Source organism: Perca fluviatilis, chromosome 4, assembly GCF_010015445.1.
Source record: "Perca fluviatilis chromosome 4, GENO_Pfluv_1.0, whole genome shotgun sequence".
NCBI lineage: Eukaryota > Metazoa > Chordata > Actinopteri > Perciformes > Percidae > Perca > Perca fluviatilis.
The window spans coordinates 15,388,961-15,408,673 of NC_053115.1; the positions used below are offsets into that span (position 1 = coordinate 15,388,961).

The window sequence follows — 19,713 nt, forward strand, 5'->3', positions numbered from 1 at the left end:
CAAGTCCTGCTGTTCAGATAGAGGCAAGGATGACAGAAACCTAAAGGGAAAAAAGCAAGACAAAGCATGTGTATAGAGCAGCATATATGATATGCGTGATATTCAAATGGTGTCTATAGAGGAGAGCCACACATCTAGAAATAGAGTATAGAAATCAACAATTCCTACACATAAATAATGTAAAATAACCAGTTAAATGTTTCATAATCACCTAAAATGGATCTTTTTAAAGCACTAGTGATGAACAGTTGGGCACTCATCAATATTTTAGACTCCTATGTTTTCCAATAACCCAGTGTAAGATACAGCATCAAACTGTACAAAATAATGTGATGCACTCCAAACGCATGCAGCACTGCAGGTAGAAGTTGAAGGGTAAATCCACAGCAACAGACTAGCTCTTCACCGTGTGTGCCTCTGTTCATTGTTCTCATGTACTTTTCATCTTCCTGCTGTAGCTTGCTTTCCCTCTGCTTACTTGCTGTGGGTAAGGAGGTGCTATACAGTGCACTGTACAGTCTGAGCCTATTGGGAACATGCTGCTGACTCAGCCCAGGCCACTGCATCCATCTATCTGCACTGCAGTGCTGTCTCTGCTTACTCCACCCTCCCTTCCCTGCTCCTTCCCTCATTCGGTGCGGCACCTTACACACACACACACACACAGAGGAGGGGGAAGGAAGGAAAGAAACATACATGCACGCACGGCATGGCACGCACACACGCACACACCTGCTTTTATAGTCATTTCGGTGCTGATGCACCATGACACACCCAACCACATCAACCCAAGCAATAACCATATTCAAGTCTTGTTAAAACAGGAACAAAAGACGATGCGAGTTAGGCATTTCTGAAGTGTATTGTGTTGTTTCCAAACCTAAACAGACTGTAGCTTTCTCTTGCTGGTCTGTCTCTGTCCCTCCCTGTTCTGTATAGCATTCAAACATTTTCTCTGCCATGTTTGCATTGTATACAAGCAGTTTTAGTGAATATTAGAAGAAGAAAAAAAATCACCTTCTTTACTGTGTACCAAATTGCTTGATAATCTTAAACCTTTAAATTCTCACAGTTATCACAGTAAATGAGGTGGTTAGACAGCAACAAAAACATCCATGGGCAGGCATGATGGAACATATTCTTCATGATAAAGTGTAATTAATGTTATATCCAAAAATGACACCAGCCAGAGGTGTAACTGGAAGGCTGCTTTATTGTTTGGAAATAGATTCGTGCTCAAATGAAGATATTCTTTCGCTGATTCTCGCTTAATCGTCCCATGTGGTTGTGCAACACACGTCCTCTCTCTGACTGTATCAGTGGCAAGAGATAATGACAGTCAAAAGATTTTTTTTTTTCAGTTAGCCTATTTTCAGGAAAGAAAATAAAATTATCTCAGTCATGCTACAAAAGAATGGCCTCATATACCGATTGGTAAACCAACATTTGGAAATGAACAGAAGTGTAAAACAGCTGTTCCCTTTACTAGCCCAAGAGCCGGTAAACAGAACACACAGAGAGAGCACTTGTACTACATGACTCTACAAGATGTTAGTCCAGACAGTCTAATCTAGGTGGTGAGTTTTCAGTTTACAAGTTAATTTTGAACTCAATACATCGTTTCTATCGTGCTCCGTTTTGATTCACTCCCATGAGTTTTGAGATCCTCATTGCTGATTTTATTGACAGACTAAATAGGAAGCTAAAAAGGCACGTGCCGTTAAGAGATATTGCACCATAAACAAACACACAGACAGTTAAGACAACTAACCCTTAAATCATTAGATATATCATATTGAAAGTGACAGCAAAATTAAAGACCAACTCCAAACTGCAGCAGTGTGTTAAGGGGAAACATGGACATGGGTTAGAGCTGAAACGAGCAAAAAATTGTCACACAAAGTGAGCTGTGGCTCATACTGGGGCAAACTGGTTAACCAGCGGTTGCCTGTAAAAGGCTGAGTGTGTGCGTGTAAATGTGTGTGACTGTTTGTATTATCTTTGTATGTACAATATAGGAAACTAGGGGCAAGACATCTTCACACATGTACAAAAGGGTATGCTGGTAGTGCAATCCTCTCTCCAAGGCAGGCTCCACAATTTTCAGCAAGCAGCCAGTACAACACCATGCATTGCACGCTGGTACCCAGTATGCAGACGTCCTGGGCAGGCCAGAGTTTTGGTTATTCTCTGAACATACCACGCAAAGAAAGAAGCATGATCAGTTAACACTCTGTGGTTCTGGTATCACTTCAATGCAAGGAGTGGACAGGAGAGTATATATATATATATATATATATATATATATATATATATATATATATATATATATAGATATATATATAGATATATAAGTATATAAAGTATATATATACAGTATATATATATACAAAATATATATATATACAGTATATATATATATATATATATATGTTATATAGCTTTGTATATGTATGTATTGATTTATACAGTTGTAAATACAATTTCTGCTTTTTAATATAGATTCTTTTAACTTACTGCCCTTTTTTTGTGAAAAGTGACTCAAAAAAATCTACTCCATCTAACAAATGTGTCACAGCCTAACAAGTGTGACAAGGGGTGTCAGCTGGAAGCCATTCTATTTACGGTTATTAATATTTAGTGTTAGATTAATAGCTGTAGTTTTTTAAGTAATCCTGTATTTACAAAAAACTACACATGCCGTTAAAGTAAAATATATTACATTATTTATAGTTTCTTAAAAAGTCCATTCTTAGCTTTTGCAGTTTGTGCCCTATAGAACATAGCTTGAACTGTATTTATTTTATTTTTTTCTCGAATGGATGTATGTGTGTCTATTTTTTAGGTTTCTTTCTGTAATACGCGTCTGTATTTCCATGGTGATCTTGGAGAAAATGGACGGCGGTTGCTTTTATGCTTATCATTCAGAGTTTTATTTGGTTCAAGGTAACACCCACACTGATTTTGGAGATCTCATGCAGCAACTGGACCATAGAACTTGAGAACGGATGAGGGAATTATTCATAAACAGGAAGTGACATCACTGCACAACAGGAAGTGCAAAAGCTGTGGTGTGGTGCTTAGGCTCACAGTACCATTAGAATGCATCCAGTGCTCTGTTGGTTATTTGGTATTTGTTATGCAATAGAGCAATATGACAAACAAAATTGGCAAATGACAGGTTTAGAGCACTAAACTGGGGCCTATCCACCGAGCATGCCACTTTTTCTTACGGAATAATTAAGTGCTGCTCAAACTACCATATCCCAATTCACTCTCATGACATCTCCTCACAGTGTTTCCTATTTCTGTGATTGCTATCGGGGCTTAACATTATTATTTTGTTTATCTAAATTAATTGACACCAGACTACAGTTCATGACGTAACCACAAATGTAATCTGCTATCAATATAAACGCCGCCATTACAAGCAAGCGAAATGTTGCTGTTCCACTGAGATGCTTCTAGCCCTATAATTATTAGTTATAAGCAGGAAGCGACAAATTGGCCCCTGACTGGGCTGCTGCCGAGTTAAGGCAGCCAGCCGAGATCATTGTCCATCAACATGGCATAAAACAAAAAAAAGAGTAAAACATGATTTCATAAATACTCCCATCACATTCACTTGCATTTTGTTGCAGAGCTCATAATAGTACATCTATAATATCTCCTGAGAAAAAGGGATGAATTTTTCAAGCATTGCATACATTTCTAGGGTCTCTCTGTCTAATAATGACAGTGAAAAAACTTAATGGGCAGGGCATACTTCATCCAACTCCAAGGACAAAGGGCAACAAGGGATAACAAGGCAGATCTCTTTGGCTTCTCCACACACAATGTTCTCATCACTTTCTTATCTCATTAATATAGGGTACTACTTACACCCGACAAATATGTTTCAGCACAAGACCGTTTCCCTCAATATCATCTTAGATGTGGCTTATAAAAGTGTGTAAAATAAGACTCATAACCCACCAAAACATGAATATTACTTCAGGGGTGGTGGAGGAGTATGTGTGTGTTAAAAAATAAATAAATAAATAAAAAAACTCACATGTGAATAAGCTACATGACATCAAATGATTTAAACTACAAATGATCACAACTCTTCTCAGCTCTTCCAGAAAGGTCTAACCACCCACAGAGAAACATCAGAATAGAAAGGAGTTTGCCATACCTGTGAAATCCCCAGAAATCACTTATAACCAACAATAGGACTACCCTCAATGCCCGCTCACACAAAACTAAAGGCAGATGGTATGGAACATTACATAGGTGCATACAAATAATAAATACAAGCATTTTAGTTTAAAAGTGTTGCGCCCCTTGAAAACATTTCGATCCAAATTAACAAACATGTCAGTCCCATGAAACATACAGACATCCTTTTTCACATCTTACACACTCAAAATCTCCAGAGCAGCAAATCAATTGTTTGGATTTCCCCACTGATCCACTATGGTGGTTTTATTCACCAACATATTCCATTCTCCTGTCCATAGGGGCAACAATTTAAACATTTGAAATGTGTTGAATAATGAGATAAAAATGCAGATCCATTTTAGATTACCATCCCCAATATCACTTATCTTTGTTAAACAAATTACTCTGAACTCTGAGCTTTCAAATTTTGACAATGTCTCAATCTTACAGTCGAGCCACTGTTGTGGTCTGAGTATTAGTGTCTTGTGGACTATGATAATTCATGCAAGATTTCTGATCAAAACATGCCATCATGCAAGTCATTTCTATGCATTGAACAAGCACAATTATTTATGTATTTGTTTGGAAATCTTTCTGAGTAAATGTAAGCCCTTGGCCCGAGTTGGCCCCATAATAAACAGACCCTTAACCAATTGGTGTGAAAGCCCATGTAAAAAAAGCGTTTTGATGTGGGTATAACAAAGATAAAATGAGTAGAAGAGTTAAGTGACATGGGCAAAATCTTGAATATTGTTCTTTTTTTTGTCTGTTTGCATTTTTGCTGCTCAAATGAACAATTTCTAGCTTTAATAAAACGGAAAAGTACTTCCAACGCTCTCTGTCATTTGTGTCTTTCATTCACCAGTCATCCTTCGGTCTGCTCTTATAGAGTGAGTGGGTCATTTTTCTCCTCTATACATTTCAGTATTAAATGACACAGAAGCACTCATTGGCTGCTTTTAGAGGACAATTCTTCAGCATCAAGCAGCATCCTTGTTTTTCCTTCACAACACTGTCTTCCATAGGAATCCATTACTTTCGTCCAGGCGCTGAATTGCTTTAGTGTTTTTTTTAATTCTATCTCTTGGTGTAGAGTTACTTGTCTTATCTGTAGACCAGTGGTAAAGTGAGCAATCTGCCTTTCAGCAGTCACAGACATTTCCTTGTCTGTTTTTCATTCCCTTTTGTTAAGATCAGTAGTCTAGATACAACAATGTCACACAGTATGGTGATTATGTTTGGTTTGACTGAAGTTCAAGAGTCTTCAAGCTGTAACAGACCAAGCTGCTTCCCTCTGCATTAATATAAGAATGAAGTCTGTAAACAAAATTATTGAGTATTATTTTTTTTTCTGACTTGCAAATGAAATAATCTGTACATCTGTGTGGGTGAGTTTCCTCTCGCTTTGCTTGAAGTTACACTATTATAATTTGTATTGTTATTACTGTGATTATTATTCCAACGCTCTAACATTTAGATTCCCTGATGTCTTTTTGGTTTCTTCCTTTCTCTTTCCTCCCTCCCTTGCCCTCATTGTTGTCATCCTGTTTCTCCTTGTCAGGTTTGGTTACACTGTCATAAGAGGGCAGGGAGGCAGTTGAGGGAGTGCCCTCCTTCTTTTCTTGTTCCTGATTGTTCCCGCCATTCTCCACTTTGTTATTGGCTGGTTTGCGCTTACAGACAAAACCCCGCCTAGCCAGGTAGGAACGGTAGGCCCTTTGAATTATTCTGGACGACACATCCTCCTGCTTGCGCCTCAGAGTAGTGGTGATTGGCTCGTAAGAGACCTTGGAGGGATTGGCAGCCACAAAACGCTCCTCCATTTGTTGCCTCAACATGTCCAACTCGCCACTGTCACCCAGCACACGCTTAGTGAAGGCAAAAAGGATGTCCAGGCAGTGGATGCGGTCACCACTCACCATAGGCATGTCCATGGCGATCAGTTCAATGGTGTTGGGCTTGGGGACTCGGAGTGGGTGTTCAAGTGAATCAGCGAAGTCCGAAAGCTTGGCATAGGTGATGAACTGGCACGCATCAGGGTCAAACTTCTCCCAAATCTCATAAAAGGTCTCAAAGTCATCCTCACTGAGTGGGTCGGCACTCTCCTCTGTGGCCACACTGAAGTTCTCCAAGATGATGGCAATGTACATGTTGACCACAATAAGGAAAGAAATGATGATGTACATAACAAAGAAGAAGATGCCCACAGAAGGGTTGCCACAGTCTCCTGTGGCGGGGGTGCCAGGATTCTCCAGTAAGGGGTCGCAGTCTGGAGCGTAGTTAAGAATGGGCAGCAGCAGGCCGTCCCAGCCAGCTGATGTGGTGATCATAAACAGGATGATCATGCTGTTGCCGAAGGTCTCAAAGTTGTACATATCATCAATTCCAGCCCCGTGTTTCACATAGCCAAAGTTGGACATGCCAAAGATGGAGAAAATGAACATAACCAGGAAAAGTAGTAAGCCAATGTTGAACAAGGCAGGAAGTGACATCATTAGGGCAAACAGTAGAGTTCTGATTCCTTTGGCCCCCTTGATGAGACGCAGGATCCTGCCGATACGAGCCAGACGAATCACCCTGAAGAGTGTTGGTGACACAAAGTACTTCTCAATCAGGTCAGCCAGAAACATTCCTAAAGTAGAAAGGGAGCAAATAGAGACACAACATACATTTGGTCAAAATACAGGGGATTTTATTACTGAAACACTGACTGATTTACTTAATACACAATACACAAGCAAGAACAGCACATTCATAGTTTCATGCAAATTGTGGAGGAAGTCACATGAACCAAAAAACACACTATCAATAGTTCATATCTGTAAAGTAGTTGCAATGAAAACTATTCATAGTAAAGTCTGTGGAGTGTGGATTATTCATTATTATTTCTGGATAAAAAATCAAGCAGTAAATACAGTTATCAGACAAGTCAATAGGGGGACCAGAAGAAACATAAAGTAAGATATCTCAAAACCCAAATGAATTGAACGGCTTCATACCACTCAAGGAAAGTGACAAAATATCTTTTTTTATTTTTGGGGGAAGTTACCCTTCAAACCACCTGTGTGTGCTGGGCCTTTAAACCCCATGTATATGGGCAATATCTGAGCTATATCCAAGTAAGCAGCTTCCCACTTCTTTTACCGTTCATAAATAACCCTTTTTGAATACTTGCCTACAATTGAAAGGATGACCACAACCACATCGAAGATGTTCCAGCCGTTGGTGAAGTAGTAGTGGCGCAGCGCAAAGAGCTTCAATACAAACTCGCAAGTGAAGACCACAATGAAGATGAAGTTGACCCAGTAAAGCACAACCTCGGTGTCCTCTGTCTGATCGTCTGTCTCCACCATCATGGTGACCATGTTGAGGCAGATTAGGATCATGATGGAGATGTCGAACACCTGCTGCGTCACAAAGTCAAACACCATGCCCTGGATCTGGTTCTAAAGAGAAAGGGAGGGAATGGAAGGAGGGTTATTTGGAGTCATTTTCTTAATCTTTAGAAATTTACAAATACAAATCTGCTTGGCAGTTAAGATGAAGAGTGCAAAACAGTATTTACCTGCGGCCTGGGAATTGGTTTTTGTGGCTTCTTTGACCCTAGTTTCTTCATGGCATTGTAGTATTTCTTCTGTTCCTCCGTCATGAAGATATCTTGACCTCCAAAGTGAAGGGACAAAAACAATTTGGTTACAATTTGCAAAGATTTAGGCCTCTCATTCCAGTACTAATCCAAATATAGTGCATTTAATTTGACTGTGCTGACAAGTGCCATACAAAAAGGCTTCTTTTATTTCTTTACAATGTTCAGATTCTTAGCTTAAAGTACTAATTCAACATTTTGGTAAAATATGCTTAATCGCTTTCTTGCTGATAGTTAGACCATCTCATGTCTGTACAGAAAATGTGAAGCTTGCACCAGCGGCCAGGTAGCTTAGCTTAGCACAAAGACTGGAAAAGGGAAATAGCTAGCCTGGCTCTGTCTAAAAGTTACAAAATCCTCTTACCAGCTTATCTAAAATTAGAAGAAGAAAAAAGCTCATTAATGAACACTTCCCCTTGTTTCCAGTCTTTATACAAAGCTAAGCTACCTGGCTGCTGTCAGTGACTTCCTATTCAATGGACAAAAATGAGAGTCATTTCCTTTCATTAATCTTCAAAGCAGCTTGTTCTCAGAAAACTTAAAGTGAGGAAAATAAATCTTATCTTTTTCTTTTGTTGGTTGAAGTTATCAATGATGACACCAATGAAGAGGTTTAGAGTAAAGAACGAGCCGAAGATGATGAAGATGACAAAGTAGATGTACATGTATAAGTTGTCCTCGTAGATAGGCTGGTCCTCCACCTGTCAAGTGGCAAAAGTGAAAAAGAAATGCACAAAACTGCACTACTACACGTTGATCTGGAAGTCCGAAAACTGATAAAAGCATACCTTTCGAGAATCTATTGCCGCATACATAATGTCCATCCAACCTTTGAATGTTGCCTGTTAATTGGGCAGACACATTGCATGAGAAAACAAGTTAAACACATGATATCAGAGGAGAGAAACAAATGCGAAGCAACAGCAAAGATTTCTCACCACTTGGAGAAGTGCCAGGTATCCTGCACCGACATTGTCAAAATTGATCTTGACGTTTTTCCATCTGACTTCAGTGAAGTTTGCATTAATGAGTGCAAAACACTCTGTTTTGTTGTTGACGACATCAGGGAAGAAGTTCTCCTCAGCTGTCTCATTGTAACAGTAGTAATACTTTCCAGCAAACAGGTTGACACCCATGATGCTGAAGATGAGCCAGAAGATGAGACACACCAGCAGCACATTCATGATGGAGGGAATTGCACCCACCAAGGCGTTTACCACAACCTGAAGAGAACAGCAAGGTAACAGAGCCCGCAATAACTTACAGTAGAAATCATACACCAACTGCATGGAGATGTTCACAAATAAGAACATCAACACACACATGCACAGGAATGCACATTCTTTCCCTCCATTAGAGGCTCAAGGTGTTTAATCTGATATCTTGACACAAGATCAAGCACATCCCAAAAAAATATTAGGGTTGTAGCAAAACTATCAGTTCATGGTTCGGCACGAGACAATTCAGAGTCATGGTTTGATTCCCTCATGATATGTTTAGCAAAGTTGTAGTGTAAACTAAATTACTATTTTTTATTACTCCCTGTATAGTCTCGCATTGCCAGACCTTCCTCCACAGCACTGCGGAAGAAGGTCTGGCGAGTCCACACAGCATTTCGGGATGGGAAGAAAATGTGCTCTGGTTTATTGGCATTTCTTTAAACCAATCACAATCGTCTTGGGCGGCGCTAAGCACCAGGCGGAGCAACAGTGCCTCTGCAAAAAAGCCTCGGGAAGGAACTTGTTTTGGTGGAACGTGTACGTTCAAAGGTTGTTTGACTCGTGCAACAGAAAACTCAACAGATAGCTGTCTGGATTTACCCTGCAGAGATCTGAGGAGCAGTTAACAATGGTCCTCATAAATCCACCGGAGTTTAAAATGCCAACACAAAGAAAGCGGAAGGTGACGGACATCCGGCTGAAATGAGGGACATTCGCCGGAATTTCCAGCGGCACCGGCGCAATCCGAAGTGAAACGTCGTGGATATAGACTATTTATTTATATATATATATATATATATATGTATATATATATATATATACTTCCTATAATATAATAGAATCTAAATAAAAAGGTTGCTTTTTTAAAACAAGGGGCCCTATTTTAACGATCTGAAACGCAAGTATGAAATGCAGAATGCAAGTAGCTTTGTGGGCGGATCTCGGGCGCTGTTGCTATTATACCGGCGGGATAAATGACTCTTGCCAATCAGAGCGTCATCTCACATTCCCTTTAAGAGCAGGCGCGCTTGTTCCATGGCGGACTGCTATTACGACGGCGGATTTGCCTGGCGCACGCCAGCGGGAGCTGTCCGGGATGCGGCAAAGTAATAAACGCCCGTCTTGGCCGGGTGGCGATGTTGCTGCGGCCCCTCGGGCGCATCTCCTCAAGTCTGGAGAGGATTGCTGCAGCCATTCAGCATGGGCCTCCAAACGCACCACCTGCACCTGTTGTGCCCCATCCTCCTCCCCCCACTCCATCTCCGTCCACCTACTCATCGCGCATTGCCACTCCCGGACCCTCAAGTGTCCAATCCAATCTCACGTCTCCTTAAGTCCTCTAATATTTCCTCATTTATGTCATCAACACATCCATGATTCACGGAAATGTTGTGTAAAACACAACAAGCCACAAAGAATGCTGCGACTTTTTGAGGATTGTACTGTAAAATGCCTCCTGATCTATCCAAACACCTGAAGCGCATTTTCAGTAATATTTTTCTTTGTAATTATGTATGGTTTGCAAAAATGGGAATTGCTGCTTCTTTGTAGATGAGAGAAGCAAGGTGTATGCGCGTTGTGCGCACGCTACATTATGGCCAAGCATGCGCCCCTAAAATAGCATCTGAATAACGCACCACTGACTTTAGACTAGCGCCACTGACTTTAGACCAGGTTTTTCCTGGTCTGTGGCGGAATTGTTCTCTGAAACTGCGCAAAATAGCACCAAGTAACGTTTGCGCCTGAACACGGCTCCTCTTTTCGCTGAACCGCAACCGCGGGAGCACAAATACATTCCCTAATTTACCGACGTGCGTCTGTGGAGGGAAAAGTCCGCTGTGCGTTGGGTGCAAAATAGAAATGATACATGCGTCGGTGTACAAAGTCAATTGCGCTGAGTGCAAGATGGGGCCCAAGATGTTTATCTACACAAAATAAAACTGAAAAGTAAAAATATCTAGTTAACAGTGTGCTCATGCAGATAAAGAGCACTTCTGATACTTAAATCGCACTCACTGGCATTCAGTTATAACTGATTACAATGCAATACATTTTCAGCTCCACATCCCTTCTCCCATAGCCTGGTTGACACCAGACCCTTCTCAGTTGTAACTGAGAGTGGGTCTGGGAAAGGTTCATTGACAGTTCATTTCCAAAGGGGCGTCACCAACGGACGCCTCTCAAATGTCTCTGGGCACATTGGATAGTCCAACCAATCAGACCAACGATCCGGGTGACGCTGCGCTTCGGTAGCTGTCATGTTGAATGTAAACAAAAAGCTGCTCGCCGTCGCGCTATCGTCGCCTGAGCGGTTGTGATTGGTGCCTCAATTATTGGAAATGGGTTTGAATGGGCTCTTCGCCAGACTGACTTGCAGAGCAAATCTCAAATTTGCCGGAAGTTCGTCAGGGTTTACCCAGGCTACTTCTCCCAATTTTGTTCGCAATGTATTCTGCCAGGCCATATTGTTACACATACATACGCCATATTGTTACATATGTAAAAAAACATATTGCTGAGTATTCCCAAACAATGACGTAAAGCAGTGTGTAACTGCTGCACTGAAGCAGTGTGAGCATATTGGAGGAGATAAAGCTATTAACTATTAGTTATTAGCCTGGGTAGGACACCATATGAATGTGCATTTCCAAACACAGAGGTGCCATGGTAACAGAAAGCCAAATAAACCAAAACAATACAGGCAAACATCAAAACTTTTTTTTTCATTTTAGAGTTCTGCCTAATAATATAGAGACAATGCATCCATATGATCAGTTAATATTACTACTGCAAAATGGTGATCATGAAAATCATGGTAATGACATTCACTGAGGAGAGGTGAGCAAGGATGGCGGGGGGGGGAGGGGGGGAGGGGAGGGGGGGATATGCAACCAGAAGTTTGTTGATCTTCCAGTGTGACAATGCCAAAGCCAAATTGTGATAAGATCAGATAACAGGACACTTGAGGCAGAGCAACAGTCAGAGGATGCTGATCTGACAAGATTTATTTGTTCTGCCCAGCAACAACCAGAGGCTGATCCAACCAATCGCACAACGAAATAATGAAAATGCAAATTATCATTGTACAAAGAAAATGTGTTTTTCTCAGGCAAAGCTCAGTACAGAGCTCTCCAGGGGTCGCATGGAATCAAAATGATTGACATGGAAACTGTACACTTTAAGGTCAATTGTTAATCAACTGTGTGCATACTGTAAAACTTTAAAATAAAAATGCACACACACAGTTTAATTGATCATCTGCACCCATTTCTATATCAATTTGTTTGTCCATCTCATGACAACTGGGGGTCTCTGTAGCTCAAAAACACTTGAACAGACATCGGTTAGCTTGCACAGATTGTACAACTTCAGTCTACATTAACCCTGTCCTGTCACTAAGTTTTGTGTGATGGTTCATACTAACCTCTAGTTGTTCTCTCAGCTGGTACTGAACACTTCAGAGCTGAGTAATTATTATTATTATTATTATTATTATTATTAACGTGTTGCATTCAGGTCAAAATCCTTGTTATGGTCTAGTGTTTCATAAGGCATGGGACAGATTTTTAAGGTGTTTTGTTAATATCTTTAATGCACAAATCACTGCTAATTGCCTTAACATAGCACTAAATTTATAATACATGAAATGAAATATGATAAATCAAATCAGATGTATTATGGCCATCTGAGATGATCTGCATCCATGCAAAAAGCTTCTCATTGATAAAAGCTTTTACCTAAAAAATGTCCCTTAGCAAAACAAATTTAATTTCTATATTGCCATCGCTAGCATGCGTTGATGCTTTTATTTAATCGGCATGCAGAAGGACCAGCTGTCTGGTATCTTAGGTCTTACCCTCATCCCTTCAAAACGTGACAGGGCCCTGAGGGGTCTCAAGGCCCTCAGTGTCCTGAGTGATTTAATCGGGCCTAGATCGGAGTAGCCCAACGCATTAGCTATAAGGCTGACTATAGACACCTACACAGATAGGGACAGAAGGAGAGGGAAAGACAGAGGCACAGGAAGAGAGGACCCACATAGTTAGAGGGGAAATAGAAAGAATGGTGGGCCCTATATATGTACTGAAAGGTTGTCTGAATGGTTATATACAGATATATATAAGTACATATATAGTTTCTATATGTGTAAGTATATGTATCTATATAACATAAGGTTAAACAGGGGTTATTACAATAGACAAAGGTCAATAAAGTGCACATGACCCAAGTTTTCTTTTTTATGTGTTTGTTTGCTTGTGTTTGGTTTAGTTTGGCAAGCCAGTCTAGCGTGATAACCAGCTTAACAGCACAGTAAGCACACCTGGAAAGAAACTTGTGGTTGACACAGTGAGAGGGAGAGAAGATAAAGAGTCAAACAAAGGGAAAAAATTAGAGGAAAGATGTATTCACAAACACTAAATCAATGTGACACAATAATATACACACAGTACACAGTACAAAACAGTACAGTTTCCACACCAGAGAGCATCTTTAAAGAGGGGGAGAGAAAAACGCAGAAGGTTGAGGACAACTTTCAGGGTTAGAAGATAGAGGATAACCTGTGAAAGTACGAGTCCCAACACAGCACACAAACCTTACCCTGAACCCTCAAACACCGACCCCTCAGTTCCTCTCGACAGCTGCACATTGTCTCTCTTAACCTAAAGAAAGACACAGTTATAGGCACCTGCTGTGAGAGAGAGGACAGGTCAATATAAGGGAAGAGATTTGCATGGAAAGTCAGGATAAGTTATCTGCACAACACATGGGCCGATTTAGAATATATTGAGATTTCTGCATATTTGAGGTTTACAATTGAAGAATCATTAAGAGGTTTGACAAGCACTGGATCCCACCACATAACCTGGAGAACTTGACTTGTCTCTCCTGTATCACAAGCTATATCCATAAATTACGCTCCTAACAATAAATGCTGAAGAGACAAATGAGAAGTACAATGCTGTCTTAATTTCTATTTCAGAAAACATGAAGCCATCTCACACTGGTAGAAGGTTTATTAATTGATGTCCTTCACACTTATTTTGATGACAATTGGAGCCAGAAAATAATTGACTTTTAATAATTGACAATACAGCTATTTGGGAATAAATCCTTATGATGAAAATATATAGGCCAGTATTACATTTTATATACAATGGGTGGGTGGACAAATCAACAGAAGCACAATACAATATAATGCATTCATACGACAAAACCATAGACTAAAATCTAAGGAATCACCACAAAGTTGGATCAACACCTCTATTACCACAATCTCAACATTACTACACATTATGTATGTGTAGTATGTAATGGAGGGCTATTGTATAGAATTGCATTATATTTGTCTTCTTATGTTTTGTCCAAGTCTTGAATATTCATATATGCACAGACATCCATCTTCTAGCAAGAATCAATACAACTTATCAGTCGAGCTGTAGTAACAGTGGACACCTTCAGCTCCTACCAGACATTGCATGGAACAGAAATTGTAACTCTCTAGGATCTGGCTCATTATCCAATCTTCTTAATAAACTACAACTGATGAAACAGGGACAAATACCCACATATATTTTTACTAGTGCAAGGGTCTGAGGCATCAGGATAAGTCCCCTTGTCCATCCAAAACCAGGATATCTCGAGATCTTCTATTGGCTAGACTGCTCTGAAATTTGGTATCCATCAATATCCAGTCCCGAACAATAAATCCAAACAATTTGTGTTGATCACCTGACCTTTTTGTTTAGCACCCCTATCAGGTGAAAATTTACACTTGGCCATGAAAGGTATCTGGAAAACTAATGGCCAGATTCCCATGAAAATTAATATTCATTCATAATATTCATGGTCCCCTGAAGATGAATCCAGATGTTTTTGAGACAGCCTGGCCATTCCTCTAGTGCTTCTAGCAAGCCATAGTTGTCACTTGTTCATAACCAATACAAAACTCTACCAGGCAGTTATGGTCAAATTTACTGAGCACATTCACACTCCATTTTGGAGCTGTCATTAGGTTTCCTGTTGTGCTGCCACCTTTAGGCCACAAAGTCAACCACACAACCTTATATTCTAACTGCTGAATTTCATTTAAAGGTCCAATATGTAATATATGTACTGTAAAAAATCCCAAAATGACACCAATGTCTCATCAGATATTAAAGAAACATGTTAAGCTGAAATACTGTCTTTTCTGACAACAATGCTAATGTCAGTATTTTTTCTTTTTGAAATTTACATTCCGTGACGAAATTTATGTTTATGTTTTGATCTGTGTGTTGTTATCAACTGCCCAGTTTGACAGCCAGGCCTGGTTGCCAGATATACCTGTAAAAACGTAAACCCAGCGTGCTACAGCTGTAACGTTATGTTAGTTAAGCCATGAAAGCAGCAAACAAACAAACAGGATCAATGGAGATAGATTCTACCCGACCTAAAAAGAAAAAAACAGCATGTTTCTAACAGTAGCGTGACCAGAGACGTAACAACCCCCTGGTAAATATTGGAGTGGTATTTGAAAGATGGAGACAGCTTAGAGCCCAAAAGGACGCAGAGTTGGCTAATTTCCTCCTTAACAGGTAAGCATTAGCTTCAGGGTAATTTATCAAAGCCACTAGGGACGGGCATTTTATGTCATTTCAACATTTGTGTACTCACATTGAATTATATAGCTAGAGTACCCGAGTTGGTTACTCGCAAAAACAACTGAGACACAGCCAGTAAAGTGATCCCGACTGGTCCTGGCTAGTCCTGGCTAACGTCGCCATGCTAACCCTGCTAACGTTACCGGAAGACCAGGCAAGCAGCCCATGGTTGTTCACAAAGTGTAGTTCAGCGGCTGGAGCTGACAACGGTGAGTTATTTTACCACGAGAGGGGGGCTGTAAATCGGGAAGAGAGGACTGTGAGTTTGCAGTGTGTTTAGCGATTGTTGCCGTAATTCAACGTCTGTCAGGTGGGTACAGAGCTCCGAGTGAGAAAGGGCTTTTATGACTGTCAATATAGCCAGCATCTAACGTTAGCTACTCCGCTGTGCTGTGAAGTAATGTCTGGCTATGTGAGACTAGCGTCTAGCAACATTGTTGGATGCTGCGTGCTCAGCCTGGCAACCTCCGTGAACTTCGAGACAACTCTCTCCAGTATTTTGAATTTGTACTGCAGTAACTTTTACTTTCAGTAACTAGCTGTCAGTATTAAATATTGGACCTTTAATTTTCTAAAACACATGCATGTTCTCCAGGAATATAAACCCTTTTTCTTTTTCCTGAATGTCTTCCCCCTCTCTCTCCCTTTTCTCACCTGTCCTGTCCATTAAAGGCAGAAAAAAACCACCAAAAAACCCAGACTTGATACACTCTTCTCCTAGCTCCACTTTGGTCCAGTGTACCCCACAATTCATCATGGTTTACTGCGCAATACCAGTCCAGTTGTTGGCGGTAATATGCCTATAAAAATTGTTTTAGGACAACAATAATCAGCATGAAGACATGAAGAAGTAGAAGTTTGTGACATGCTGGACATTATTATTAATTTACTCAAATACTGCACAATTATGGCAGAAACTCCATAGAAATGTATCACCGCTTATCATTTAGAATGAACAATCTATTGTTCGTAATGAGTCTGATAAAAATAATATTGAATAATTGAAATTTGAAAAAAAATATTAAATAGGCTATCATATCCTTTCATCAATATATTTTTGAGAAATGTAAAACTGTTATCAGGCATAAACTATTCAAAATAATATCATGGTATGTCTACAGACAACAGGAAACACAACATCCATTAGTGCATCCTTATCATGTGACATAGGATGTTAATACTGAATCACGGACAGGTTGGCGCCTCACAGTCAAGGTCGGTGAAAAATTGGTGGTGTAGCGATAATGGAGGACTTACCAACTGATACATGACTTAGCACAACATAGAACACATCATCAAATACAGTACATGTAAAGGAAACAATTTGAGTTATACGAAAAAAGTCAGAGGCTGTATTTAAAATTGTTCACTAATCGCGTAAAATGACCTGGCTGGAAATTCTAATCTGGAAATTGTATACGTATATAGATATGAAAATGATATAATTTGAGTCTACTATATAGTAGCACACAATTATTTTCCTTTGGGAATTCAGACAACACTACAAAATGGCACACACACAAAACTATGACTATGCTGTATAATCAATAGTCAATCATTTATGACAAAACTCTTCAAACTACTTCAAATTCAGACTTTTTTTCAGAATTCCGAGATAGGTCTCTGAACTTAAATCATTGTGTACATTGTCCTATTCTTTTTCAGTCTCTGACAATACACAACATTTAAAGACAACATAAAACAATGCCTTGAAATTCCCGGAAAATTGTAACTGGAAAGCACCGAATATTTCATAGTGACCTCATTTTGCACTGGTAGGTAGGTGTTCATCAACTGCATTTCTCTTCTTAACTGATATCCCCTTGGCCTGTGGTAACAATTATCTTACGCTGTTTTATGCCCCACCTTAACTTCCTGTTTCAACAGGAAATACATCACATTAAGGGTAGAGCCAGGCAGAACATTGCAAAGCTAGCAGGCACCACTAGCACCTCCGACAATCAGCTAGTTGTGGAAAGATCAATCATGCTGTCAATCCAAATGCAGTTCAGTGACTGCTTGCTACTGTAGTTGTTACAGTTTAGTTTCACAAATGACACAAATCAGCCAGGTCATTTTTAAGAACTTAGTCTGCCATATTGCCTGCCTATCGCTCACTTTCTGTTATCCTGTTGTGCTTCACACATGCAATTTCCTGCAATTTGCCAAGCATGCCATGTTCATTCTGGCTGTATTTTAAGGAAGAAGGGACCTCATTTCATGTGGCCTTTAAGCATACCATGTTATGTATATTTTCCTTTTTCAAATACAGACACAGGAAGAAATTCAAGTAAGAAACTAATCATACACAACTAACAGAAAATGACAAACCAGGGCGCCTGGGTAGCTCAGGTGGCAGAGCATGCGCCCATTTGCAGAGCCTCAGTCCTCGACGCAACGGCTGTGGGTTCGGTTCCGACCTGCGGCACTTTGCTACATGTCATTCCCCCTCTCTCTCCCCTAAGCTGTCCCGTCACAAATAAAGGCCTAAAATGCCACAAAAAATCTTAAAAAAAAAAAAAAAAAAAAAAAAAAGAGTAAACCATATGTGCTCAATAGTAACTGTCATATGGGAAACCACTGAATGACCAAGCAGTCCAGAGCTATACAATAGCTCTGAAACAAGAGTTTATAGATATTTACTGTGTCAGGGCTGCTGTTGTGCTGCTGTCATGCGGCCCAAAAAGGCTATGACACTGATACAGAGTACTAGGAGAAAAACATTGCACTCTTATCAATTTACCAGTAATTTACACATAAACATCACATTTTCTGTCCACTTTTACTACCTACATTTCTGTGAACACTGAAATATATACACCATACTGACTCCATACCAATGGCCACCATTTTTAACAGTAACATTTAAAGTTGCAGCATTTTGCTGCCTGCAAATGTGGCCCACAAAGCACTGCAGCAAAGCCTGGATATCACATAGGAAAATAAAATGTGTCTCTCAAGCTCTGACCCAATAATCCTTTGTTACGTAAGATACACTAACCTAATATTGACTCAAAACTTACTCAGAAAAGTACACATTAGGTTATCAGAACTGCTTAGAACTCCAAGGTTTAGTTCAAGGAACTTGTTTTTGAGATCCATTTGCTCATTTGCTTTTTTTTTTACAAAAACAAAGAGGCCTTTTGAAATGGTGGTCTATTTAAAAAAAGAAAGAAAAAAATAATCAGTTTGACCTACATTAAAACATCTTTAACCTTTCTACCACTAATTCTAATTCCTAAAAATGGTCATGTATGGTCAGCCTTAACGGTTACACTGACCAGTGAGCCAATCTCTCAAATCCATGTCTTCCTTTGATGTTGCAATCATTATATATCACCATGAGGAGTTGAACCAAAGGACTTGTATACATTGCATTGTTGCACATTAGTTAAATATACAACAAAATGGTATGCAAATGTACTTACATCCACAATGAAGAAGTCTAACCAACACCAGGCATTAGTGAAGTACTTGACAAAGCCATAGGCCACCCATTTCAGCAACATCTCCAGGATGAAGATATAGGTGAAAACCCGATCAGCATACTCCAGAATGATGCGGATTGTCTTCCTCTGCTCAATGTACACATCCTCAAAGGCCTAAAGAGCAGCAGAGAATCATCACATGGACAATGGCTTAACTGAGCTCTTTCAACATTAACCATTGATACATTAAACATGTTGATGTTAAAAATGAGTAAACTGCGAGGTAAGCCTCACCTTTTGTTTAATATTTGCATTCTACAATCTGATTTAAAAAATGGCAAGAAATCCTAATCAACCAACACTTTGGCAGTAAAGGGTGTTTCTGAATTTCACTGAAGAATGGCAGACCTGGATTTTCATTGTTCTAAAACATCTTCCCGTGTTATATTTTGTATAGTCATGGAAAAGTAGTTGATAAAGGAAATTTTCCGGCAAGTCAAATTAGACTCATCAGTGGCCGGGTTGGCTCAGTGGGTAGAGCAGGCGCACATATATTTAGAGGTTTATGCCTCGAC

The 19,713-nt window shown here is 39.9% G+C and overlaps 1 protein-coding gene across 8 annotated transcripts in view; it reads right to left on the reverse strand.

The window, feature by feature from the left end:
• Positions 1-2,909: 2,909 nt before the first annotated feature.
• Positions 2,910-19,713, reverse strand: part of scn8ab (sodium channel, voltage gated, type VIII, alpha subunit b) — a 57,139-nt gene continuing 40,335 nt past the window's right edge. For all 8 annotated transcript variants that reach the window (XM_039797380.1, XM_039797378.1, XM_039797377.1 and 5 more), the window contains exons 21-28: positions 19,139-19,312; positions 12,926-13,048; positions 8,788-9,072; positions 8,638-8,691; positions 8,413-8,550; positions 7,769-7,873; positions 7,379-7,649; positions 2,910-6,835 (exon numbers count right to left, since the gene is read on the reverse strand). In XM_039797380.1, the coding sequence (XP_039653314.1) occupies positions 5,670-6,835; positions 7,379-7,649; positions 7,769-7,873; positions 8,413-8,550; positions 8,638-8,691; positions 8,788-9,072; positions 12,926-13,048; positions 19,139-19,312 (2,316 nt within the window). In that variant the 3' untranslated portion in view covers positions 2,910-5,669. The remainder of the gene's footprint in view (positions 6,836-7,378; positions 7,650-7,768; positions 7,874-8,412; positions 8,551-8,637; positions 8,692-8,787; positions 9,073-12,925; positions 13,049-19,138; positions 19,313-19,713) is intronic.